Source organism: Neofelis nebulosa, chromosome 11, assembly GCF_028018385.1.
Source record: "Neofelis nebulosa isolate mNeoNeb1 chromosome 11, mNeoNeb1.pri, whole genome shotgun sequence".
Classification (NCBI taxonomy): domain Eukaryota; kingdom Metazoa; phylum Chordata; class Mammalia; order Carnivora; family Felidae; genus Neofelis; species Neofelis nebulosa.
In genome coordinates, this window is record NC_080792.1 from 66,542,955 (window position 1) to 66,569,463 (window position 26,509).

General features: G+C 47.3%; 1 protein-coding gene across 2 annotated transcripts; it reads right to left on the reverse strand.

The window, feature by feature from the left end:
- Positions 1 to 325: 325 nt before the first annotated feature.
- On the reverse strand, positions 326 to 26,394 carry UFD1 (ubiquitin recognition factor in ER associated degradation 1). 2 transcript variants are annotated; one of them, XM_058692986.1, is made up of 12 exons: positions 26,239 to 26,394; positions 22,874 to 23,006; positions 22,462 to 22,494; positions 18,573 to 18,694; positions 14,836 to 14,966; positions 12,415 to 12,487; positions 8,203 to 8,271; positions 6,836 to 6,901; positions 6,518 to 6,565; positions 5,652 to 5,740; positions 3,921 to 4,002; positions 326 to 449 (listed from the first exon to the last, which is right to left on the reverse strand). In XM_058692986.1, exons 1-12 carry the CDS (start codon positions 26,239 to 26,241, stop codon positions 375 to 377), a joined length of 924 nt encoding a protein of 307 aa, XP_058548969.1. In that variant the 5' UTR covers positions 26,242 to 26,394; the 3' UTR covers positions 326 to 374. The 2 variants fall into 2 exon arrangements, with proteins under 2 accessions (XP_058548969.1, XP_058548970.1); XM_058692987.1 differs by lacking the exon at positions 326 to 449 and adding an exon at positions 642 to 3,813.
- Positions 26,395 to 26,509: the final 115 nt, after the last annotated feature.

Below are 26,509 nucleotides of genomic sequence, written 5' to 3' on the forward strand. Positions count from 1 at the left end.
AGACAGGATTAAGTGAAAAAAGAGAAACAACACCTCAAGTTAGAGCAACCCAATCCCCTCCATTGGTTTTTATCAGGAATTGGGGAACTCTGCTTTGGCTAAGGCAGTGGGAGCACCCCCAAGGGCTGAAAACAAGAAGGGGCAAGGAGGAGGCTTGCCTATGGGATCTCAGAGTGAGCTTTCTCCTTCCCAAAATCAACCACTAAGTCTGATTGTTCCACTTCCAGGTCAGACTCAGTAATTCTTAGGTAACTCTAAACAAAACACAAAGTGACAGCATCCTCTGCAACAGTCTAATCCCATCAGAGCCAGTAACTAAAAGCCATTATGTTGCAATTGATTATTTTATTTTCCAATCAGCCAACAGTCCCAACTTATGGCTTTCTTCCCTTTTTACGCAACGACTGTCCTTCTCCAGAGAAAGCGACGAATCTGCCTCCAGCTTCATCCTAAGTGTGAAGATAAAATACTATTTTCAGAAACTCCTTGGAGGCTTAGAATAAATGCTTTATTCTGTTGACTCATGTGCCAGCCACCCATTTTCCTCACTTCCACATTATACATAATAAGAAATATCTTTGAAGTGGAAACACAAATCATAGTCTACTGAATTGAGAAACAAAACCACAGAATCACAGCTATGCCTCTACCACAGCCTTTATTCTCAGGTTGAATGTACATCCTTTTGCAGAAGAATCACATTTTCAAAATGGAAAAATGTAAAAAATATAAAATACACCCCAAAAGAAGAATCATCTGTAATTTCACCACCCAAAAATATTTCCAGCCACTTTATTATATATGACTATATATGACCTATTATACTTCCCGAGTCTCAAGTCAATGAATTTCTTTTCTCGTATAGGCTACAGAGAATTCCATCATGTGGGAGAGGCAGTCTTCCACCACTGGATGTTACTACCAGGTTTGCGGTATTGTAAACAGTTGTGGTGAGCAGCTTACTGTGTTTGTACTCAACTCTTGTTTTTTTGTTTTTTTTTTTTTAGAAGTATTATTCTTCCATAAAAGGACTGTGTGTTATTTTTAATGCTTTTAATATTATGGTCACTAACCAGCCCTCAGAAACATTCAATCAAGCTATTTTCCCACCAAAAGAAAGAGGGCTTGTTTTTTTCTGAACTCCTGAAAACAGCAGGTATCTTTTCATCAGCTTGTATTTGCTAGTCACTTGGAGGCGTTATCTGTGCAAGAGGATTTCACACTCCATAGTACGTGCCCCTGCCTGCACTTGCCCCTCCTGACCTCCATGCAGGAGTGTACTGGTGTGGTGGCAACCATGTCAAGTTGAGTCACAGCTAAACCAATCAGCCTTCCTTTTCTGCAGAGCCTTCTGTCTTGTCCTGCTGTTCCTGTGTCTGGCTTCTCTCTTCTGCACACATTCAATCACAGCAGGCATCCCGCTGTTTTTGTCTGTTTGCAGGTGCATCTCATGGGGCCTTTAAGCTGCCCTACCTGGACTGGCCATCTTCTTGGTGCTACGAATGTCTTCAGGGCTCCCTATTTCCTGGACCTAAGGCTTTCTTATTGCTACTTTATTCCTTCATTTTAGTAGGGTACATCCTCCAGATGCTTCCTGAGAAAGGGTGTTTGAGGAATACCTTTTTGTGAGATCCTACATATCTGAAATTAGCCTTTTCTACTCTCATGTTTCCCTGATAGGTTTGGTTGGTGTTAGATTGCTGGGGCTGCCATAACAAAATATCACAGCCTGGGTGGCTTAAACAACAGATAGTTATTTTCTCATGGTTCTGGAGACTGGAAGTCCACGATCAAAGTGTTGACAGGTTCGGTTTCTTCTGAGGGCTTGCTCCTTAGCTTACAGATGTCTGTCTTTTTGCAATGTCCTCACACGCATGGTCTTCCCTCTGTACATCTAACTTTCCTCTTCTTACAAGGTCACCAGTCAGACTGGGTTGGGGGGCCACCCTAATGGCCTCATTTTAACTTAATCACCTCCGTAAAAGCCTTTATCTCCAAATACAGTCATATTCTGAGGTGCTGGGTGTTAGAGCTTCAACACAGGACTTGGGGGAATATAGTTCAGCCTGTAAGAGTTGGGTACAGAACTTTTTAGAAAAGTTCCCTCTCAGAATTTTGAAGACACTGCTCCAAGATCTCCTAGCTTCCTGTGTCCTGCTAAAATGATGCCATTCTTAATCTGTAGTACAGCCACTTTCTGCCTTCTGAAAGTTTTAGGATCTCTTCTTTGCCTCAATAGGGGGCTATTTTCATTCACAGTGTTGGATGCTCAGGGGGCCCTCCAATCTGTAAACTCTGTGCCCTTTAGTCTGGGGACATTACTTCCCTGATGGTTCCTGCCCCTTTAGTTTCTCTAATCTCTTTTCAGAACTCTTCTGATTTAGAGGTTAGCAGCAGAAACTTCCTGACTACAGTCTTCACTCTGGGGTGAGCTGGCTGGCACATTCCTCAGGGTTCATCAGACTGTCCAGAAAAGCTCCTCCAACTGCAATAAGCAAGTCTGGCAGCCAGTGTGTGAGCCAAGCAAGGGAAGGATATCAAGGGTGACAACATTCAGGATGCAAACTGTTACTCATTTGCTCTTTTAGTTCAGTCCTATCCACTGTACTGATGGCCCCAGCCTCGGGACCTGTCGTGATGCCTCTTCCAGAAGACGAGCCTCCAGTTTTCTCCTGGGGTCAGGCAGGTACATCCCCAGCAGGTTAAGGGGATAGTGGCGGGGGGTTGGGGAGAGGAGGTGCTGTGGTTCGGTTCTTTGTGACACACATTCCATCTTTGTCCCCCATTTCCAGAGGTGCCTTTCAGAGGTCTACTCTCTACACCAATCTGCCTCTTGGCTTTCCCCACAGTCAGCTCAGAATGTGGCTTCCATGGCCTGTGAAGTCAGTTACCCCTTCTGTTCTGGGGCTTTCAAAGTTTTGTAGCAGCTGCCTCCTCTTCTTGGCAATGTCTTTATTACCTTATTACCTTGTGCCACAGCTTTCCTGAGGGTTCAGGATGGGGTAGCGCTAAGCATGTGCCTTCAATCCCATCATCAGCCACACATTTCTTCTCCAGTACTTATGGATTAAACAGCTCCAGCTGTGCCCCGCCCTCCCTTTCCTGTATCTCCAGCAGTCAGGTCACAAGTCAGCCTGGAGGACGGCCCTGCTGAGGCCTCCAAGCTGGAGGCAGCAAGCCCCAGCATGTAGCTGGCAAAGGCTTGGAAAGGCACTCAAGGAGGAATCAGAGGGTAAGGTCTCATTGGGGAACCACACTGGTTCCTCTGAGCCTGGAAGTTTCCCAACACCGTGTTAATTCAAGGAACATTAAGACCAGGGCGGGATGCAAAGGGGTAGGAAGTGTGTAAACGGTGTAGTGGTCTCTATCCCCAACCACCCCACAGGAAGAGGGGAAGAGTTCAGTGGCCAAGGGGCTGGTGATGGCCCTGCAGCCAGGATCCTGAGTGGGCTCACAGAACATCTGCCCTCTAGCCTACTCTAGATCCCCAAGACACTGAGCCTTAGGGAAAAGGAACCAGGAGAGTGGTGGGTCTGAAGTGTTGGTGTTCTAGAAATAACACGAATTGTCCCTGAACCCTAGGTGCCCTCACCTCCACACATCTTCAGGCTCACATGTGTAAAAATGCAGACAATCACGGCAGCCACCTCAAGGGACGGGGCTGGGGATTAAATAGTTAACTATGGCACTTGGTCAAGGCTCTGTGAGCTGGTATTGTGTCGATCACCACTGCCAGGTGACACCAGAGCTGTGGCCTACACACTCCCCGCATGGTCTCAATGGGACAATCAGGCTGCCAGGGAGAGGAGGGCCCTAGGCATGGGGAAAAATATGACAGAAACATCCTTGTTCAGAATGGAAAGAACTCTCCAGTCATCATTAACAAATAAAACTTCTCCTTACCAGTAAAATAAACTCACCTCTTCAACCTTTTTGACCAGTGGACGTGAATTTCTGATGAAAGTGATCTTACCAAGTTTAAATTCATAATTGGGAATTCCCCTGTGAAGGAGAGCAAGGAGGAGAAGTGTTAGTTTCAAGAGAAAAAAGCATTAAAATTCATTTTTTTTTTTTTAATTTTTTTTTTTTCAACGTTTTTTATTTATTTTTGGGACAGAGAGAGACAGAGCATGAACGGGGGAGGGGCAGAGAATGAGGGAGACACAGAATCGGAAACAGGCTCCAGGCTCCGAGCCATCGGCCCAGAGCCCGACGCGGGGCTCGAACTCACGGACCGCGAGATCGTGACCTGGCTGAAGTCGGACGCTTAACCGACTGCGCCACCCAGGCGCCCCTAAAATTCATTTTTTTTTAATGTTTATTTTTTGAGAGGGGGGTGTGGAAGAAAGAGAGCACACACACACAAGCGGGGCAAGGGTAGAGAGGGAGAGAGAATCCCAAGCAAGCTCCATACTGTCCATACAGAATCTAACATGGGGCTCAAACTAACAAACCATGAGATCATGACCTGAGCCCAAACCAAGACTCATACAATTACCCGACTGAGCCAACCAGATACCCCACATTAAAATACCTTGTTTTTTTTAAAGTTTATTTATTTATTTTGAGAGAGAGAGAGAGAGAGAGAGAGAGAAAACGTGCATGCACATAAGCAGGGGAAGGGCAGAGAGAGAGGGAGAGAGAGAATCCTAAGCAGGCCCTGCATTGTCAGCGCAGAGCCCGGCATAGGGCTCGATCTCACAACCCATGAGATCATGACCTGAGCCAAAATCAAGAGCCGGACACTCAACTGACCGAGCCACCTAGGCACCCCTAAAATTCATTCTTGACAATCAAGAGGAAGGCAAGCAGAAGATACAAGTGTCCTCCCGACAACTCTCATTCTGGGGTACACTGCTGTACCCACTCTGGCCTTGGGCCAGCCCTCTGGTGCTCCCCAGCATCCTTCCTGAAGTAACCTGAAGGCAACTGGGGAAGAGGCCTGTAGACCTGGGGCCTGGCCTGCAGGGAGGGGTCACCTGGAGGCTTGGGGGCCTCATCATCTCTGTCCTCTAGCCTCATAGAGCCTGCAAGGGCTACATTCACACTGAATTCTTTAAGCTCTCTTAAGAGACTGGGTAAAAACACTGCCAGCATTCTCCTTCTGCTCTAACACACATGACATATCCCTGCCACCTCCATGAAGGCCACCAGAGCAGGGAAACTGCTCTAAGAGTCTCTGGGCCCCTAAACAGAAACACATTAAGTAAGGCAGTTCCTGCCTCCTGTTTGAGGGAAGTTGACATAATGTGACTTGAATTATTTGAAGTCACAAAATAGGAAAACAGGGAGATTACTAAACAGGTAGTGGAATGACCTGAAACAGGAAAGCAAGCTGATCAGGTACTACTTGGGAACAGGTGGAGGCAGAACTGGAAGCACCAATGGAGGCTGTGGGAGAGGCTTGGCAGTTGAGGAAGGGCACCAATACCCACTGTCCCCCTCCCCACCCCTCCAGAAACAGTGGCTCTGGTGGTGCTCCAGCCCACTGAGGAGAACAGGCAGGGGTCATCCATAAATACTGCCAGCCTCCTTGGTCCAGGCTTGGTCTCTAGAGCTCCAGTGAGGTGGCCCCACCCCAGGAATCTGGCACAGAGCCTCCCTGTAGGATGACAAAGCATCAGGCGGGAGCAGAGTCAGAACAGACCCACCTTTTAATGTCTCCAGGCTTGATTGGGGAGGGACTGGGCTCTACACCTTTCTTCTTCCCATCCAGTCTATTTCCAGAGCCGGAAAAGGCCTAGACAGGTGAGCAAGAAAGTGCGCAAGAGCTAGTGAGCATACACATGCCCTTTGCCCAGAGATCGCTGCAGGGATGTGTGTTGGAGGTGGGCTGTCCAGATCCCTTAAGAACTGAAGCCCTCACTCCCCAGCTGCTGGAGTATGGACAGCCGAGAACTCTCCGCCCAGCTCCTCAGAGGATTACAGTGAGATGAAAGGAGCCTCCTGGCCCAAACACAGCCACTCTACGGGGGCAGCCAATAGCTAATGACAGGTTGAAAGGTCTGGCCCTAGCTTCTGCAGGGCCACCCAGCTCAGGGCCCCAGGGGTGGGGTGGGCTAAGGCCTCTGTTGCAATGCCCCACAGCTCTACTTTCTAGTCCATCTCCTCTGCTGCCTCCCAGCACCCTGGTGCCAGCACACCAGCCATCTCTACCTCTTCCCAGGAAGGCTGGCTGGCGGCAGCGCTGGGAGGTCACACTGCAACTTCCTTTCACAGAGGCCATGTTATTAGGGATAGAGCAAATGTCGTCATGTCTGGTCAATCTAAGAGAAGAATACGTGTGTCCTATTTTAACTTTTTGGTAAGTTAGAAATCTTCAAAAAGAAGAAGAAAAATTGGATCTGCCTTGTAGAACTGTTAGGAGGATTCCAGGAGAAAATGGATGTAAAGTGCCACGTAACCGATAAAGTGCCAGATATGTGTGTACACGGATGCCCAGAGCCCCAGTCCCTACGGAGGTCCCCAGATGGCACAGTGGGCCTACAGAAAGTTAAATGTGTGGCCTGGTACTCACACGGAAGCCCAGCTCTCCAGCATAGCCGCTGTGGTCAGCTTCGCCTTCCTGATAGGGACAGAAATCATGCGATAAGCCTCTCAGCAGGGATACCCCAGCTTTTCTCTTGGGCCTCTCATTGCTACTGCCAACCCTGCACCCCAACAGCTGGGACACACTGTTCCACGGGAGCAGGGCACGTGGCCATGTCAGCACCGGCATAGGCCAAACGAGAATCAGCTGTCAGGACAAACCCAGGATGCCCTCCCACAAAAGTCCCATTACCAAAGAGGGCAAACAGTGCTGGAGCTGGGGAGGGATGTTGGTGAAACAACTTACAGCAGACTCCTCATGCTGGACTTGTCTTTCAGGCTCCTTGTAACCCAGTGGGGCATCGAAGTCTACCTGTGGTGTCAGAAAAGTAGTTTTGGGATGTGGAGACACTTAGGCTTCCTTAGCTTTTCTAGTTTAATGCAGACAACTGTCGGTTCACATGTGGCTGTAAAAAATGCTACAGAAAGTTGCCCTGTATGCTTTGCCCAGTTTTCCCAATGGTAGTGTTTTAGAAAAATTGCATATAGTATCACCACCAGGATAGCAACAGTGACATGATCCCACCTTCCTGTTCAGATTTTCCAGTTTTATATTGGCTCACTGGTGTGTGCATGTTAAGGCCTCACAATTTTATCACAAGTGTAGGGCAATGTCTCCATCCCCACAGCTGAGATACTGGACTGTTCCAACATCACAGGGACCCCTTGAGTTGTCCTGTTACAACCACACCCGCCTCTCTCCTGGCTTTCTCTCCTAACTCCTGGGAACCATTACTCTGTATTCCAAGTCTAAAGTCTTGCCAGTTTCAAGAATGTAATACACATGGGACATATAACATATGTCAGAATATAACCTTTTGGGATTGGCCCCTCTTGCTCGGCAGCATTCCCTGGAGATCTACTAGGCTGTTGTGTGTACCAGTAGTTGCTTCCTACACAGGAGCTAAGTTTTCTCAGCTTTTTATTTTTTAAGTGTATTTATTTATTTTGAGAGAGACAAAGACAGTGCAAGTGGGGCAGGGGCAGAGAGAATCCCAAGCAGGCTCCACACTGCCGACAGTGCAGAGCCTGACGTGGGGCCCGAACCCATGAAGCTGTGAGATCACGACCTGAGCTGAAATCAAGAGTCAGATGTTTAACTGACTGAGCCACTCAGGTGCCCCAAGTTTCCTCAGCTTTTAAGAATATTCACTCTTTAGGGGCACTTGGGTGGCTCAGTGCGGTTAAGCATCCGACTTGGGTTCAGGTCATGATCTCACAGTTCATGAATTCAAGCTGCACACTGGGTTCTCTGCCATCAGTACAGAGCCCACTTCGGATCTTCTGTCTCCTTCTCTCTCTGCCCCTCCCCTGCTCACACTCTCTCAAAAATAAACATTAAAAAAAAAAAAGAATATTCCTTCTTTAGCATGTCTAAGATGCTGGTGGGTGCAGCCATCTCAGAACTGGCTACAACTCTGCCAGTTCTCTTGGTCTAAGAAGGATCATAAGGTCAGCAGCCTCCTTATAATGTTCTGGTATCATCTTCCTCCTCTTTCACCCAAACAGTCCCAGGGGCTACATGACACCCTCGAGGGGAACTGGCCTGCAGGGGCCATCAACTGCCCATCTTCCTTCACCCCAAGCGCACTTGTAAGCAGCAAAGGTACTCACGTTCATGTCACACTCAATGATGGACACGGCTTTGTCAGGCTTGGTCTCCATCACCCGCAGTTCATAAATCTGTAGGAAAAAACCAAAAATCAGTTTCACAGTTCGTGGCAGCATTGGGGGCTGTCGTCATTCATGTTACTGTGGCTCCCTACTAGGCTCGCAGACACATCATTCACCTCCATGACCCCCTCCCCCAGATGCACTTCTTGCTATGACAAGGGGGCTGCCTTTGTGGGGGAAGGCTGCTTTGATGCCCATAAGCGGTTCAAATCAGACAAGGTAGTTATGCATCAAATTGCAAAAGACACAACCTTTATCCCAGGAAGTTCACTTCTAGGAATTTATTCTAAGCAAATAATTAGCTAAATACCCAAAGAGAAAATTCTGAGAATGTTCACTCCAACATTGCTAATAATAGTGCATTCTCAAAATACCTACCAATAAATTGGCCAAATGAATAATATTTGTTCACATATATGGAAATTATAGTCGCCAGCAGAATACCATGCAGTCAATGGGAGAAGTTAAAAAAAAGTCATATTGCTGTATGTCCAAGATGATCTCAAGTGTGTCAAAAATGTGTATCAAAACATCCAGAAGCGGGGTGCCTGGGTGGCTCAGTCAGTTGGGCGGCTGACTTCGGTTCAGGTCATGATTTCGCGGTTTGTGGGTTCAAGCCTTGTGTTGGGCTCTGTGCTGACGGCTCAGAGCCTGGAGCCTGCTTCAGATTCTGTGTCTCCCCCTCTCTCTGCCCCTCCCCTGCTCATGCTCTGTCTCTCTCTGGCTCTCAATAATAAATAAACATGAACAAAAAACAAACAAACATTCAGAAGGGTAAGAACAAAAAGTGGCAGAATCTGCTTTTTCATGCATCGTTTCTGGTTTTCTGTTTACCTGAGTATGTCTTGCTTTTACAAAGAACAGTCTGGAGAGTCCCACCATTAAACAAAAGCCTCAAGATTAGGGGGAGGGTCCCCAAAGTAAAGTGAGAAGGCTTCGTGTGCCCAGTCTGTTTTTAAAAGTTTCCTCATTATTTAATAGAAAATGAACAGGGGCGCCACAGTGGATCAGTCAGTTAAGTGGCCAACTTGGGCTCAGATCATCATCTCAATGGTTCATGAGTTCAAGCCCCACATCAGGCTCTGTGCTGCTAGCTCAGAGCCTGGAGCCTGCTTCAGATTCTGCATCTCCCTCTCTCTCTGCCCCTCTCCCACTCAAACTCTGTCTCTCTCAAAAATAAACGTTAAAAAAAATGGGAGAAAAAAAAAAGATGAACAGAAATGAATGCATGCTACTGTACGGATGTAACGCAATTTCTCCAGTCAAAATCTGGGCTGACTCCAATGGGTTTGCCAGCACCACACTACTACCAAAACTGCTATGAAATCTGTACATGCACCCCTGTCTCCGGAGGAACATGTTCTCATTTTGCTACAGTACTGCTTTCAAACTGCAGGTCACAAGGAATTAGTGGACCATAATACCAACTATGTTGCAACCAGAGCTGGGAAAGAAAAATCTTAGAAGGAGCACCATAGAAATGCTAGAATATATTGCGTGAGGTATACTTCCTATACTTCCGTGACAATTTCTAGTGTTCTGTATTATTCTTAAACGTTCAACATGTATGTGGAGTTCCCAGTTAGTTTTACTGATTGAACTTTTTCTTGGGTTGCAGACACTTTCACTCTGAACAACTCTTCAGGCTTATTCTTTTCTAATATTTTAGATGTTCTTGCTCAAGGCTCTCAAACGTTATTACTGCTTTATGTGGAGACATTTACCAAGATTTACTTCATATTTGCTAGTTTATTTGTTCACCATTCCTTCTGGCATGCTGGTCTTTCCTTCTAGGAGAATGCTTATTCCTGAAGCACATGCTTTTGAAGTTCCATTAGTAAATAAACTCTCTGGGATTTGGTTTATCTGAAAATATTTTGATTTTGCCTGCATTCTTTAAAGATTTTGGTGACGGTTACTTTCTGTCAGCCTCTGAAGATACAGTTGCTCCTTGAACAACATGGGTTTGAACTGCCGCTGGTCCACTTACATGCAGTTTTACAGTACAATACCTTAAATGTATATTCTCTTCCTTGTGACTTCTTTTTTTAAATTTTTTTCATGTTTATTTATTATTTTGGGGAGAGAGAGACACACACAGAGTGTGAGCGTGGGAGGGGCAGAGGGAGAGACACATAGAATCTGAAGTAGGTTAAAAAAAAAAAAAAAAAAAAAGAAAAGAATCTGAAGTAGGTTCCAGGCTCCAAGCTGTCAACACAGAGCCTGAATAGGGGCTGGAACTCGTGAACCATGAGATCATGACCTGAGCCAAAATCAGATGCTCAACCAACTGAGCCACCCAGGCACCCCTCCTTGTGACTCTTTTAACAACATTTTCTTTTGTCCAGCTCCACGATATATATAACATGAACTATATGTGTTAATCGACTGTTTATGTTCTTGGTAAGGCTTCCAGCCAACAGTAGTCTATTAGTAGTTAAATTTTGGGGACTAAAAAGTTATTTGTGGGTTTGGTGACCCTAACCCCATATTCTTCAAGGGCAAACTGTATTCTGCTATTTTTGGCTGTAACAGTTGCTGTTCAAAGGCTTACTATTTACCGTTCTTTTCTAAGTACCTTCTCTCTGCTTATTTGGTATATGCAACTCACCCTGTTTGATATATACTATACTCCCTGTTACTTTGGGCTGAAAGCCAGTTCTAAAACAATTTCATTTATTATCTCTTCACAATATTGTGGCTCCATCATTCTCTCCTGCTGGGATTTTCACAGTGTGTGTGACTCTCTCAGTGTACCCAATAATTCAGTCTCCCCTATGCTCATTGCCTTGATCTCTTGTGTAGAAATTTTTTTTAATCTTATTTATTTTTGAGAGAGAGAGACAGAGAGAGACAGAGAGAGTGAGCAGGGGAGAGGCAGAGAGAGAGAATCCCAAGCAGGTTCCACACTATCAGTGTGGGGCTCGAACTCACAAACCATGAGATCATGACCTGAGCCGAAACCAAGAATCGGACGACTGAGCCTCCCAGGTGCCCCTCCGTGTAGAATTCTAAAGCATTTCTCCAGATTTAGCTTTCATTTCATTAATTCTTTGTCAGCTGTTATTTAACTCTTTGACTGTTTTTCAAACCCTCCTGGTTATTTTTGGTAGTCTTATTGATTGCTAAATTTTATGATTCTGTTTTTAAAAATATCTTTGAACATTTTACACATAAGTACTTTATGTTTGCATCTGAAAATGCCAATACTGATTTCCTTAAGGGTCTATATCTGCTTTTCTTGTCTCTGCTTGGGTGTCAGGTGACAATGTCCCCAGGCAAAGCCAGGTTCTGCTTCCCCTGTGCCCCAGAGCTCTTGGAGCACCCTGCAGGGCCAGCTCCTTGAGGGCCCATCCAAGGGAGGGAATCACAAGGACAAGGACCCAGGCTACTTTGTTTCTGTGTCCCCACAGACCAGCAAAGGGATTAGCTCAGATCATAGGTGCAGTGGAGAGGTTCTAATGGAGGCACAATCAGTACCCTCGGCCCCATGGGATATAGACTATGATTAATAATGCTAAGCTCATTCACCTGTAAATGCAATCAATCCTCAAAACAGAGCTGCTGAATGAATTACTACAGGGGTTTAAACATGAACGCATGAGGATTTTAAAAAGCAAAGAGTAGGTAGCAATCCTGATAAAAGCCATGCATACCCTGCCTAAAAAGAACCTCCATTCATTCTGTGCTGACAGCCTGACAGCAGGAAGCCTGCTTGGGATTCTCTCTCTCCCACTCAACCCCTCCCCCATTCGTGTGTATATGCTCCACATACTCTCTGTCTCAAAATAAATAAATAAACTTAAAAAAAAATGGGGACCCATGGATGGCTCAGTCGGTTAAGCAACTGACTTCAGCTCAGGCCATGATCTCATGACTCATAGGTTTGAGCCCCGGGTCAGGATCTGTGCTGACAGCTAAGAGCCTGGAACCTGCTTTGGATTCTGTGTCTCCCTCCCTCTCTGCCCCTGCCCCGCTTGTGCTATCTCTCTCTCTCAAAAATAAATAAAAATATTTTTAAAAAAAGAAAGAAAGAAAGATCCCTCCCCCTACCCCCCATTCAAACATCAGAATGGACACTGCAAGTCTTCAGATGTGACCTACGCTGACCTTGGCTCTGGGCCCTATTGGCCCCGTGGTTGAGACACTCACCTTCTCATTGTAGTTGATGGCAATCACATCCCCTGTGGTCAGGCAGGCAAAATTTCTTAATGCGTTTTCTAATCTGCAGACACACACTGTTAAGGCAACATGGCAAGATGGGTACCTTAAATCTGAAACCAGTTCTATAAAGGTTTAGATGATCACTGTCATAAAGTATACCAGACAGGCATATACTGGGCTGGTGCTAAAACACACAGCTTTGATACAGTGAGATATTACTCAGCAATAAGAGAGGGTGAACTCATTAGGTGGATGAATTTCACCAACACTGCTGAGGGAAAGAACCTGCCACAAAGTGTTCCCTCAAGAAAGGCAGCTCTCTGAGGGGTGGGAAGCAGCAGAGAGGTTCCTAGAGCTGGATATCAGGTGAGGAGGGGCAGGCAAGGGCACAGCAGACCTTTTGGGAAGATGGAAGTGTTCTGGGTACATGGGTGTTCACGTTGGTCAACTGACCAAACTGGGCATTTTATTGTATGTAAATTACACTCAACAAGTTGATCTTAAAAATCCTATGGGAGCATGGAAGAAAAAAAGACTGAATGAATCATAAATAGGCCCCCTCAAAAGTTCATCAAAAATCAAAGATGTTCTGACACTTGTTCTTCTATCTTTTGGGTGGTAACCCAACTTTAGGGCAGTATGTTCTAAAATAAAAACTAAAAAAATAAAAATTAAAGAGGGAAAGGGAAGCTGTAAACCCTTTTTATAACTGCAAATAATAATAATTTCTCTAAAACTGAATAACCCAAATGCCCAGGCAAGGGAGTTATGCCTAATCACACGGAATACTTTAACCATATCATCCTTGTCAATTCAGAGAATTACTTTAAATAGAATGGGCAAACATACGACACTCCTCCAGAACCTAGCACTGTGACATGGCATACCAGGCAAGGCTCTCAAGAGTCTGACTTGAGGGGAGAAGACTCAGCCTGTCCAGGATCCCTTCTCTTGGTCAGACAGCCTTTCAAGATGAGAACAGCTTTGTGAAAGGGCATTCTGTGTACACTGTCTTCGCTCCCTTGCATAAAATGCCATGCTGTTGGGGTGCCCTTCCCTTAGCTCCAGCCCAGCTGTCAGAGCCAGCCCACTGGGTTTCTGCATCACAGCTCTATGTGCCCAACCTTCTTGGCTCTGTGCTGAGTCTGCCTTTACTAAGAGCACCTTTATCCTGCCTGTCAGCCAGACCCAGGAGCACCAGACTGCCTCTCCGCTGACGAAACTGACACTCTTTCTCCATGAACTAACAAGTTAACCATGCGGATAGAAACAGCCTCTGAAAACAATCTGGAAAGTCTGCACTGCAACACACATGAAAATCCAGAGAAGATCAAAAGGGGGCGTGGTCATCGAGGCAGACACTCCTGGGCACTGATCACCAGACAAGCACCTTCAAGGAAGTGCTCTGAGGCATCAGGTGAGCAGACATGTCACAGTATGTCACCCTGCCTGTAAAACGGGAAGCCTCCAACAATGAGTGTGGCGAGCACAGCTCCCCAAGCCCACACCATGTCCAGGACCAAGTCATAGGGAACTCAATACGCTGGTCCAGACATAGTCAGCAAGAGACTCACAGCCCACACGTCCAGGATGTAGCTGACATCAGCTTGCTCCTGGGTTGGGGTTGGGGACAGTGTGCAAGTAGGGAGGGTAGAAGCAGTTTTTTTTTGTTTGTTTTTTTAAAACTACCTACCTGTCTGTATTGTTCAACTGTGTTTTATCGAGCCTTTTAAAAACAGATAGTGGAGTGGTTGCCCTATAACAAGATCTCAACAAGCAAGCCAGGGCCTCCAATCTAGAGGTCTAGACCACAGACCACACACAGCATGCTCCTTGCCCACACCAGTTGTTTCTTAAATGATCAACACCCATGTCTGGCTCACATTCAGAGAATTATCAAAAACCACTAAAACCTAAAACCTTTTCTTTTCTCTTGCTTACAGAAAAATGTACTGTGTCACTGCTCCCCAATGGTTTGGAGTGAAAAGCATTAACCCTGGGTAAAAGGTGAGGCTGAGTAGCATTCATGGTTGAGGTGGGGCACGAGGGGCCCGTGAGGGTTTGGGCCTTAGAGGCAAACCAGCCAGCCTCCTTCCACCAAATACACTGAGCTTTGTGCCAGGTGCCCCAGTCTACCTGGAGGAAGGGTTCCACTTTGCTCTCAAGGAAGTGTCTGGAGAGTGTCCAGAAGAGGCCCAGAGAGTGCCGCGTGTGCTTGTCCAGGCCCAAGCCCAGGTCCAGACCAGGGTGGACATGCTGGCTAAACACCATTATTCTCAAACCACAACTCCAATCAGAAACAAATGTGTGGTCCCTAAAGTAGGCACATGCTCAACAAAGAGCTCGCTTTTTACAGACTGCCAGCACACCCCTCCCTTGTCCAGAAGAACCCTTATCTCAAAAGGATACACTGCTTTGGGGTTGGTGATGTCCAGGAAGTCAGGGCTCTGAGGCTGGAATTTGGAGTACGTGGCTACTTGAAGGTTGACACTCTCCACCTGGACCAAGCCCCCTTCTTCCAACAGCAAATTCTGCATCATCTAAAAGAAGAAGAAAGCTACATGAGGCTCCTGGAAATCAAGTGGCCAGCATGAGCATCATCTAACCACACACTCAGCAGGCCAAAGTCTGGCATTCTGATGGCTCTTCCTTGGGTCCCTGGAAGAGGAGCCGGAGATGAGGACTTGGGGACATGTAATTTAATTGCGATTTGATGTTAGGAAAGAAGGTAAAGCCAACCAGCAAGTGAGTCAAAGGCGTGAAAAGAAGGAGGTCTTGGGGTACTACCTAGGTGCCTGCAGCCAGCAATGTGTCTCCGTCAGCCTCTAAGAAAAGATGGTCCCCTAGAAGGAAAGGCCACTAGCTCCAGGTCTCCTAGGGACAGTGTTTCCCCAGGGAAGCTCACCCCTCCATACCTTTGAGTTGTCTCACACACAACTTACAAGGCCTTGGGGCAAACACGGCTGCAAAGGGAGTAGGATAATGATGGCACCACGTGGGCTTACCTCACATGGAATGGCCATATAGCTGAGGCAGGCGCAGGGTGGTGACAAGTCCCCAGAGTGTCTGCTACAGGGGGCCACATAAAACTGACAAGATAACTTCATACTTCTATGAAACCACCCTGTGTGGTGGGTGCTGGATGAGGAACAAGGCAGAAAGAACAAAGACTTCTGAGTACCTGGTGTGCAGGAAGTCAAGAGACCATAAGGCTGACACTCAAGGGTCTGAGACAAGGAGGGTGGGCCAGGAATGAGGAACCCTGCATGTCTTGGGAGTGGTTTTTTGCTTTTTTATTTTAAACTTCCTTTTTTTTTAAATTTTATTTATTTAAAAAACAATTTTTTTTTAAAAAAAATTTTTTTTCAACGTTTTTTATTTATTTTTGGGACAGAGAGAGACAGAGCATGAACGGGGGAGGGGCAGAGAGAGAGGGAGACACAGAATCGGAAACAGGCTCCAGGCTCCGAGCCATCAGCCCAGAGCCTGACGCGGGGCTCGAACTCACGGACCGTGAGATCGTGACCTGGCTGAAGTCGGACGCTTAACCGACTGCGCCACCCAGGCGCCCCAACAATTTTTTTTTTTTTTATGTTTTACTTATTTTTGAGAGCAAGAGAGACAGCACGAGCAAGAGAGGGGCAAAGAGAGAGAGGGAGACACAGAATCTGAAACAGACTCCAGGCTCTGAGCTGTCAGCACAGAGCCCAATGCCAGGCTTGAACTCACAGACCACGAGATCATGACCTGAACCGAAGTTGGACATTCAACCGACTGAGCCACCCAGGCTCAGAGAGAACCAGGGGCACCTGGCTGGCTCAGTCAGTAGGGCATGCAACTTTTGATCTGGAGGTTTAGTTTGAGCCCCATGTTGGGTGTAGCTTTAAAAAAAAAAAAAAAAGAAAAAAAAAAAAGCCAAAAACCAAAACCAAACAAACCCCAAAAAACAAAAAAAAACCTTAAAAAAAAAAGCGCAGTGAGAACCATATGAGTGAGCCTTTACACACCCATCCCTGGGTTCAACAGGTCACAGCTAACCTCGGCTCCTCATTCAACACCCCACTCCCTGACCCCATCCCACACTGGGCTGCCCTGGAGCCAGTCCCAGGCATCACATCCCTTCAAGAACACTTCACCCAGGCAGCACTGACGGACCAGCACTGTGGCTCACAGAGGCGGTTAGGAGGTAACTCTAACAGTCCAAGGACAAGATACAGGTAAGAGGGAGGTAGGCCAGGGCCAAGGAGGGCAGAGGTCATGAGTGAAGCCAGAGGGTGAGCAGGGCCCTGTGGGCCTGTAGAGGTCCTGACACACTCTCATTGAAGGACACTCTTCAGGCTGGTGTGGTCGCTCCAACAAATGTAGTACACATAGTAGGACAGGCACAAGGCAGCAGGCTTCCACGCACTCCCAGTGGTCCTGGGCGGAGATCTCGATCTAGGCCAGCAGATGAGGCCTCAGGTGCTAGAAGAAAGGCCAGCATCTGCTCCAGGCTGACTTGTCCTGAAGAGGCCTGGGAGCTCTGGGTGGGACAGAGCACCTAACAGAAAGCACCTGCTCACGTACCGCTGAGGGTCAAAAGATCCTTAGGCCAGCTCTGCAGCAGCAACTGGAAACCCCTAGGCAATCATCTGCTCTGGCCAAGAGCTGGAAGGCCAGCCCAGGAAGAGGCAGGTCTATGCTATCTAAAGAAGCTTCCCAGGGAATATGATATTTCCTGGCAAAAAGGATCCAATTAGTTTTCTGGTCCAAAGCATCCTGGGAGATTGGACAAGGGGCCACCAAGTCTGTGGGTTGGAGAGAGAACTTTGGAGGTACAGTGTACCCCAGTGGTACCACCTCCTCTTTTACCTCTACACATGGGTCCCAGAGTAGCTCTGAGGATCCAGAGTGGCCCTGAGAAGTTGTCAGTGTGCAACACTTCAGCCACCCACATCACTCTATCCGATGAGTGGGACAAGTCCTCCTGCCCAGGAGGGGCACCTGCAGACCTACAGGACAATAAGGTACCAAGTGGCAAGTGTTGGGAAGGGCAACTGAGCAAGGAAGCAAATTGAGTCTGGGCTTTGAGGCGTGAGTAAGAGCTCCTTTGGGACAGAGGCTGGGAAACAACACAGGAGGGACCAGGAAGCAGGTGTGATGGGAGTGCAGGGATCCCGTGGGGAAGAGGCTGGCCGGGCCTACCATTAAGGAAGGACCCAGGCTCAAGAGAAAGTTTGAGTGCAAAAAAGAGACTTTGTTTTTATGGCAAGGAAGTGATACACTTTGGAAAGACTCAGTTACAGATAAATATCTAAACACACACACGATGATGTGACAAAACTGGGGGAGAAATTAGACTTGGGGAGCAAATGTATAAAAACCTAAAATTCCAGGGGTGCCCTAGTGGCTCAGTCAGTTAAACATCCAACTCTTGATTTCAGCTCAGATCATGCATGTTTTTTGAGTTCCAGCCTTGCATTGGGTTTTGTGCTGACAGTGCAGAGTCTGCTTGGGATTCTCTCTCTCTGTCTCTCTCTCTCTCTCTCTCTCTCCCCCTCTCTGTTCCTCCTCCGCTTGTGCTCTTAAAATAAATGAACATTAAAAAAAATAAATCAAAATAGAAACCTAAAATTCTGTACACAGACCACTTCAAAAATACTCCTGCTTTGGGGCGCCTGGGTGGCGCAGTCGGTTAAGCGTCCGACTTCAGCCAGGTCACGATCTCGCGGTCCGTGAGTTCGAGCCCCGCGTCAGGCTCTGGGCCGATGGCTCGGAGCCTGGAGCCTGTTTCCGATTCTGTGTCTCCCTCTCTCTCTGCCCCTCCCCTGTTCATGCTCTGTCTCTCTCTGTCCCAAAAATAAATAAAAAACGTTGAAAAAAAAAAAAAATTAAAAAAAAAAAAATACTCCTGCTTCATTATTTTCGCAAAAGCCTTGCCTAGGAAATGGCAGGTAAACAGGTGGCTGTGGTTTCTAGGCTACCAGTTGGTCTACTGTCAAAGAAAGGTCACCCCCCAGCATGCAGAACCTTGTTCCGAAACCCTTCTCTATTAGCCATGTCATTGTTCCAGGGGCGAGGCTCTCCCACGTGCTGGGGGCCCTCCCTACTTCAAAGCCCCAACCTGAGACTCTCAGACTCTCAGAGACTGGCACAGTCCCACTCACCCAGTGTGGGAGGTAGCAGATGCCCTCGTCGGCCACAAACTCCAGCACACCACAGTGCGTCATGCGGTCTGAGTTCTTGTTGGTCAGTTTGAACAGCATGGGGTAGGTAATGTTGAGTCGGCCTAAAGAGGAGAAAGAGGCTGAGGCAGAGCTTCGGTGAGGGAGTTCTACTCTCTGAATGTGCTCCTCTGAAAATCAGCCTCCCTGGGTGCTCCCCAGAGCAGGCACTCAAACCCACATGGTGCTTAGGCCCCTGGGTGCCTACCCACCCAGTAGACCCCATGCTCCCCTGACATATCACTTGGCCCAGAGCTCAGGAATGTTTGGTGACCCAGGTACACAGTACCGGCTCACACTTGAAGTTTTCTGAAACCCCAATTTTAAAAAGTGATACGTTAACTCATTTATTCATAAATAATTTCATTGCCACCCATGTGCTGGACAAAATCCATGCCTGCAAGGGTTTCTAGTTAGAAGGGTGGAAAAGAGCCTATATGTCCATCAACTGATAAATGGATAAAGAAATTGTGGTTTATATACACAATGGAGTACTATGTGGCAATGAGAAAGAATGAAATATGGCCCTTTGTAGCAACGTGGATGGAACTGGACAGTGTGATGCTAAGTGAAATAAGCCATACAGAGAAAGACAGATACCATATGTTTTCACTCTTATGTGGATCCTGAGAAACTTAACAGAAACACATGGGGGAGGAAAAGGAAAAAAAAAAAAAAAAAAGAGGTTAGAGTGGGAGAGAGCCAAAGCATAAGAGACTCTTAAAAACTGAGAACAGGGGGCGCGTCTGGGTGGCTCAGTCGGTTAAGCGGCCGACTTCGGCTTAGGTCATGATCTCGCGGTCCGTGAGTTCGAGCCCCATGTCGGGCTCTGTGCTGACAGCTCAGGAGCCTGTTTCAGACTCTGTGTCTCCCTCTCTCTGACCCTCCCCCGTTCATGCTCTGTCTCTCTCTGTCTCAAAAATAAAAAAAATAAAAAAATTAAAAAAAAAAAACACAAAAAACTGAGAACAGGGGAGCCTGGGTGGCTCAGTCAGTTAAGCGTCCGACTTCAGCTCAGGTCACAATCTCACAGTCCGTGAGTTCGAGCCCTGCGTCGGGCTCTGGGCTGATGGCTCAGAGCCTGGAGCCTGCTTCCAATTCTGTGTCTCCCTCTCTCTCTCTGTCCCTCCCCCGTTCATGCTCTGTCTCTCTCTGTCTCAAAAATAAATAAAACGTTAAAAAAAAAAATAAAAAAAAAAAACAAAACTGAGAACAAACTGAGGGTTGATGGGGGTGGGTGGGAGGGAGGAGGGGAGGTTAGGTGATGGGTATTGAAGAGGGCATCTTTTGGGATGAGCACTGGGCGTTGTATGGAAACCAATTTGACAATAAATTTCATATATTTAAAAAAAAAAAAAAAGAAGGGTGGAAAAGAAATAAACATGTACACCTAGATGTTGCAGTGCTCTGTGAGAGTCATGGGCAGGCCAGCCAGGGAGGGAATGCCAGAGAGGAAGCAGCCTGAACAAAGGCATGAAACCCAGCCAGTTTGGGAATGGCTGGCAATTGGGTGAGGCTGGGGCACCTGGACAGGGTGTGAATGTGGTCAGGAGGAGAAAGGATGGGCCAGACACTATGCAGGGTGGAAGCATTCAGCAATGTGGCTCTCTGCAAGGTCACCACACAGTCTGTCCATCCCCTCACTCTAGTGGTCCCAAATTGAGGCCCCATGGATGGCCAGAGGCAGGCAAACAGGACCATTGGCAGGCTGACTCAGAAGTGTAGGAGGTGCAGGCAATGTGAAGCAGGAGAACCCAAGAGTTGGGGACTTGGCGGAGGGCTCTGCAACAGACTGATGCAGTGACAAGCAACAGTGTTTGCCACGTGCCAGGCTCTTGCTTACTCTTCCCAGAACAGTGAGGTAGGGACAATCATTACCCTTTTCATCTATGGGGAACTAACATGCCCGGTCAGCAAGAAGCCCAGGATCACACAGCCTAGGAGTGACCATGCTGGGATTCAACCCAGGCTGCTGGCCCAGGTTGACCTGGCTTAACCGCTAAAGCCCACTTCGGCCTGTCAGTTTAAACATGGCAACAAAAGTTCCATTCAGCACCAGGAGGTATGGCAGACTCTGCCTAGGATTCTGGTGATGCAGATCAAGTAAGAAGCTTGGGCAGGAAGCCACAGATGAGGGAGAAGAGCCTTCAGAAGTGGCAGCAGTGGGTGTGGGTACCCCCCCCCCCCCAATCACCAAGGGTGCCTTGGATGCTGGAGTACAATGGCCAAGGGCCCAGAGGCCAGGCCCTCTGTCCCCAGGGCACCTCTCAGCTGTGGAGTTGTGAAGCAGAACCATGGTCAGTCAGGGTGAAGTAGATCAGGCTGTAGCCAAGGATCCAAGATTCTTGTCGTTGGAGGAAACCCCTGTGTTCCTCAGTCTAGTAGTTTTCAAAGTGCATTTCCTGATTTAGAGAAGTGCCTTGAGGCTCTGAGCCCTCTGCACTTCCTCACCTCCTCCAAATTGAGTAGTGACACTTTTATAAATTAAGACTCCCTGTAAGATTTCATTTAGACAAAATTTCTTCCAAGACTTAAAAGATCTGAACACTGATGTAAACTCTACTGTCCCAATCCAAGTCACTTCTTAGACACTTGTACCAAAGGTCACTCCTGGCACTCAGCTCCTGGGTCAGCTCAAATAGAAGGGCAGACTCTCTGGGGGGGCCTTGTTCCCTCCTCTATGATAACAGCCTGAGGGCTATGAACCCCAGGGTGCTCTATCTACCCACTGGCTAAGCAAATGCCAGAATTCAAGGCCTCCGCTGTGTGTGGCCACTGCCACTGCTGGCATTGGTTAAGCGATGCTGGCTAAAGGCCACCTCCTGTTTTCTGACTGGCGTCACATGGGTTTGGGCTGTTTATACACACGCCACAGGGCACCATCTAGAGGAGGCACTCCTGCCACATAGCAGCTCTGATGGACAGGTGCCATGTGTCCCTGTTTAAAGATGAGAACACTGAAGTTCAGAGGCCAAGTCACTAGTCTATAGCCAGGCCAGGCTGCACCCCTTCTCTACAGTGCTGTCCCACATGTAGCAGATACCAAGTGTGGACCTGTGCTTTGGTGACCTCCACTGTCCTCCCTCGGATGGGAGGAATTCACACCAGAAACACCACTGAATCTCAAAAAGCAGTGACTGTGCCTGTAGTCAGGGGCATGAGGTGTCTCCATGGGTTGTTCTCAGGGGATGAGAGGTTGAGGAAAGAGGAAGTGTGGTCACTCACAACCCTTGGGACTTTCTGGCTCCTGCTATAAGAGACAGAACCTGATGAGAGCGGCAGGTTCTGGGGCAGAAGATAACGCGCTGTCGATGCAGTGGGGCAGACAGGGCTAGAAATTTGGGCCTGGAACTGAAGAAACATGTTTGGGGAGGAGGTGAGAAGCCTATGCACAGCATTCTCTTGGGAGCTGACAGCCTCCTTTAGGGAAAAACCTAGTGAACCCAGCCAACAGAGTCAGCTGGCTCCGCAGGGTGAAAAGCACTGTGTTCAAACTTTCCTTGTCCTGATGGGATCTGGATAAAGTGTGTGTGTGTGTGGAGGTGGGGGGTGGTCGGTGTCAGGAGAGTAGAGAGCCTCCTTCATAGGGGAGAAATCTAGAGCTGAGTACTCACTGGCCCCCAACTGGACAGCTGGCCGCCATCGGCCATCACCTCACCAGGCATCCATCCGTGGGCCCAGCAGTCCAGCCAGTATGCAACCTCCAGGGACACTTCCCATCCAGACACAATGAAGGTTGCCTATGTCTGGACATACTGAAGAACATGTGCGCAAGTTTCTGATGTCCATATTTAAATGACCTCAGTTCCCAGGTCATGGAGAAAATACTTACTGAGTTGATCGAGGGCTGAGGGCGGCATAATTACTGTGGAAAGAACATTTAAGAAACATTAAGAAAGTAAAAATTAAAAAGGCAGCACAAAAGCCAAAATTTAGTTGCTGTCATATCTTTAAAACGTACTACACGATACTTGTAAAGTAGCCAGAATTTCATAATAATCGTTCATAAGGAATTTTACTTGCTGTAATTTATTGCGGGAACCAGATAGCTATTAGCCATAAATCTAATCATAATTAGAACTCTCCCTTCCACCCCAGGCCCCCCTTAGGAAGTCTGGGGCAAGCAAGACTCTCACTGTAACTAGCTTCTGGTTACACATGCAAAACAAGGGCTCCTGAAGACTGCAAGCACTGTAGGCTGAGGGCAGGAAAGGTTACTATTCAAAATAAAAACGAGCACATACTCTTCCCTCCTTTCTCCACATCTGACCTGTCATTAGGCCCTGCGAGCATGGACACGGAGAAGCAGCGGTACTGCGTGGAGAAGCGGTTCTGGAAGACCCGGGGAATCGGGTGGTCAAACATGTTGAAGGAGAACTACAAGGAAGGAAAGAGAGACTGGAGTTAGAACAGAACAAAGGTACATCTCTTCACGTCAAAAGCCCAAACAGGTCAGGGTAGTTGATGCTGCTGCACCTGTATAAAGGGCAAGATGCAGGGCAATCCTGATGGACCAGAGCAGTCTGCCTGAAGCACTTCCCGGTGGCACAGTGAATCTCAAATCTGTTTCTACACATTCTGCCATGCCCAGGATCATCCCTCCAATCTAGAGTCTACTGCTTTCTTACTAAATCTTACTAAAATATATGATTGGCCACGTCAAGCCTGTCATTAACTTCTTTCAGTCTCCCATGCCTCCGCTCCCCAAGGATCCAGGCCAGATCTCACATACACCTCAGGGACTGGCTACTGACAGCCCTTACAATCTCCTATACCGGCCACACCTGGTTTCTCCAACAGAAACACTTGCCCTCTTCTTGTTAATTTAAAGAAATCTATCTATCTGAGTGCCCGAGTGAGCAAGGGGTAGAGAGCGAGAGCGAGAGAGAGAGAGAGAGAGAGAGACACAGACAGAATCCCCCAAGGTGCAGAGAGAGAGAGGGAGAGAGTGCAGATCCTGGAGCAGGGCTTGAGCTCACCCAATGTGGGCTCGAACTCACAAACCGTGAGATCATGCATGACCTGAACTGAAGTCAGATGCTGAACCGACTGAGCCACCTAGATGCCTCTGCCAAAACATCTATTGAGTGCCCACTATCTGCCAGGCTCTGAACTAAGCACTAGCAAAACACTCTAATGATGTTTGCTCACTAACAAAACAGGTACAACATCTGCCCCTGGAGGAGCTGACATTCAAGACAAGGGAATCGAGTAAGAGAAAATGTTTCCACGTCTGATACTAATAAATGCTCTAAGGACAAGACGGGGTAAGGAAAAGAGCTCCTGAGAATGCTATTTTAAATGGGTGGTCAGGAAGGGACTCTGCAAAGACTTGAGTGCCAGGAGGGAGCCAGGTAAAAAACAGGGAATGGCATTCCAGACAACAGGAAGAGCAGGCACCCAGCGTTTGCACCCCATCCCTTTCCCCTGGCTTCCATGACCATCCTTTCCTGGTTCCAGGAACCTTCCCTGCTTTGCCCAGGGTTTGGACTGATGCCCCTCCAATGTGCTCTCATGGTGTTATGCCATGGTAGTCCCTCCTGCTAATAAGTAGAGCCAAGATATTGTGCCACCGAAGTTAATATCCCAGCTCTTAACTTGTGGACTATGGTGAGGCTTAGAAAACATTTTACACAGCAATTTGGAGTCTTCTCAAAGTATTGCAATTGCCATGAGTCCCCCCAACCAAATATAAAATTGCACTATAGGGCATAAACCCAAAAGAATTGAAGGCAGGGTCTTGAAAAGATATTTGTATGATGTTCGCATGCTCATAGCGACATTATTCATAATAGCTAAGGGATAGAAACAATCCAAGTGTCCATCAACAGATGAATGGATAAACAAAATGTAGTACACCCATATAATAGAATATGATTCAGCCTTTAAAAGGGAGAAAACTTTATCACATACTACAACGTGGATGAACCTTGAGGACTTTATGCTCAAGTGAAATAAGCCAGTCACAAAAAGACAAATGTTATATGATTTCACTTATAGGAGGTCTCTAGAGCCATCAAATTCATAGAGACAAGAATTAAAATGTTGGTTGCCAGGGGGTAAGTGAGGGGAAATAGGGGGAATTGTTGTTTAATGGGTAGAGTTTCAGTTTTGCAAGATGAAAAACTTCTGGAGATCCAATACACGACAATGTGAATATACTTAACACTACAGAATCTATGCTTTAAAACAGTTAAGATGGTAAATTTATGTGGTTTTTACAAGTTTTAAAAAATATTTCACAATAGACAAATATTTCTTGACTTGATTCCAAATACACATCAAGTAGAGACAAAGCCTGATTAGGTAGTTTACTAGCAATTCCAAAATCAAAATTAGCAAGATGAATCTGCAGTCTTCTTAAAATGCAAACACAGCAAGTTACTGCTTAAAATCTCAAATGGCTCTTCAATCCCTGGGGCTTTAGCATAGTAGTTTTCAAACCTTTGTCTCTCCTTCCTTTAAGCAGAACTCTGTTCAACAAAGTCTTGGCCAGAAGCATAGCACATGTGAAGGTAGAGCAGTGGAGTGGGGCTTCCCTGAGGCTTTCACTACACCACCCCATCCAAGGCATTTTTTCTCTTTGCTTTTGTTCCTCATTAAGTCAGAAAATCCCCACGAAGTATTTAACACCCTTAACAATCTGCCTTCAATCCACCCATGAACCTGACCTTCTGCCCCTCTCTGCTGCTCCCTACCCCAAGTCCTACTTTCCTTCATAATCTCAATGTCTAGTATACTGCCTAGACCTATCAGGTATTCAGGGTCTTTAAGTGGATGAGGATGAACTTGAGAATGGAAACATGATTCAACAATGAATACTTGGGACAAAACCTAGTAGTCATTATTTTTGCTAAAATAAGCAAATGACACTGAGGCAATGCTGTACAAAGGTAATGAGACTCAGCATTGCATCCAGACAGACTTGGCCTCAAATTTCCACTACCCGCTTTTTTGACTACCAGTAAACTACCTACTTCTTTAAACCTTGTTTTTTTCATGGTTAAAATCATACTAATCGTCCTTGTCTCCAAGGGCATAGTAGGGATTAAATGGGATAAGGTGTAATAAGGGACTGTGGGTGTTGAAAGAAGTTTAAGAGAAAAAGCGCCGGCAAAAATTAGCTACTACTGTTGTTATCCACTGAATCACTTACATAGCTGAAGGGATCATTACAACCCAGCCAAGACCAAGAGGTACTGCGCTTGAGGAACTGGCTCAAGGGCTGAGTGTTCCGGCCCACCGGAATGGTTCCCAAGCATTCTCCCTAGGGGGGCTGACTCTGCTCCTCACGCCCAAACAACCTTTCAATTAATTTGGCGGAATGGAAACCTGTCACCTGTATAGCACTTATAAGACCCGTGAGTGGACACAAACGTAGAAGAGTTTTCACCCTGAAGGAGTTCAAGTCCAACTGAGAGGGAATTCGAACCATGCCCAGGACTACCGGAGATAAGCTGAGGCCGATCGTGGTCAAGGGTCCGGCACTCGCCCGGCGGGGGTGACTCGGCATCTCCGTGGCCGTTTCTGTCCGCCCCGCCGGGCCCGGCCTCGGCCCCTGGCTCCAGGCCCCAGCCCCAGCTCCCAGACCCTGACAGGCCACACTCACCATGGTGGACACCTCTGCCTGGCAGATGCCGCTTCACCCAGAGAACGTTAGGATGGGAGCCCGCCGACCCTCTCAGCTCACAGCCGCCGAAGCCGCCGAAGCCGCCGCCGCCGCTTCCGCTCCGACGCCCTGGGAGGCTCACCGGAAGTGTAGGACCCGGGACCCGGGGGTAGGTACGGAGGACAGCGGTCGGCTGCAAAAGAGAAAAGGTCAGGCAATGGCTCTAGGGCCTAAAATTTCACTGGGATATTTACTAAAATGCTATTTCATA

What these genes read in the sequence shown, in the direction of transcription:
- UFD1 (XM_058692987.1), bottom strand. An exon ending in TCCAGCATGAGGAGTCTGCT is followed by an intron (nt 6,566 to 6,835) that starts GTAAGTTGTTTC and finishes TGTCCCTATCAG; the next exon opens with GAAGGCGAAGCTGACCACAG. An exon ending in CTGGAGAGCTGGGCTTCCGT is followed by an intron (nt 5,741 to 6,517) that starts GTGAGTACCAGG and finishes TCACCTGTCTAG; the next exon opens with GCCTTTTCCGGCTCTGGAAA.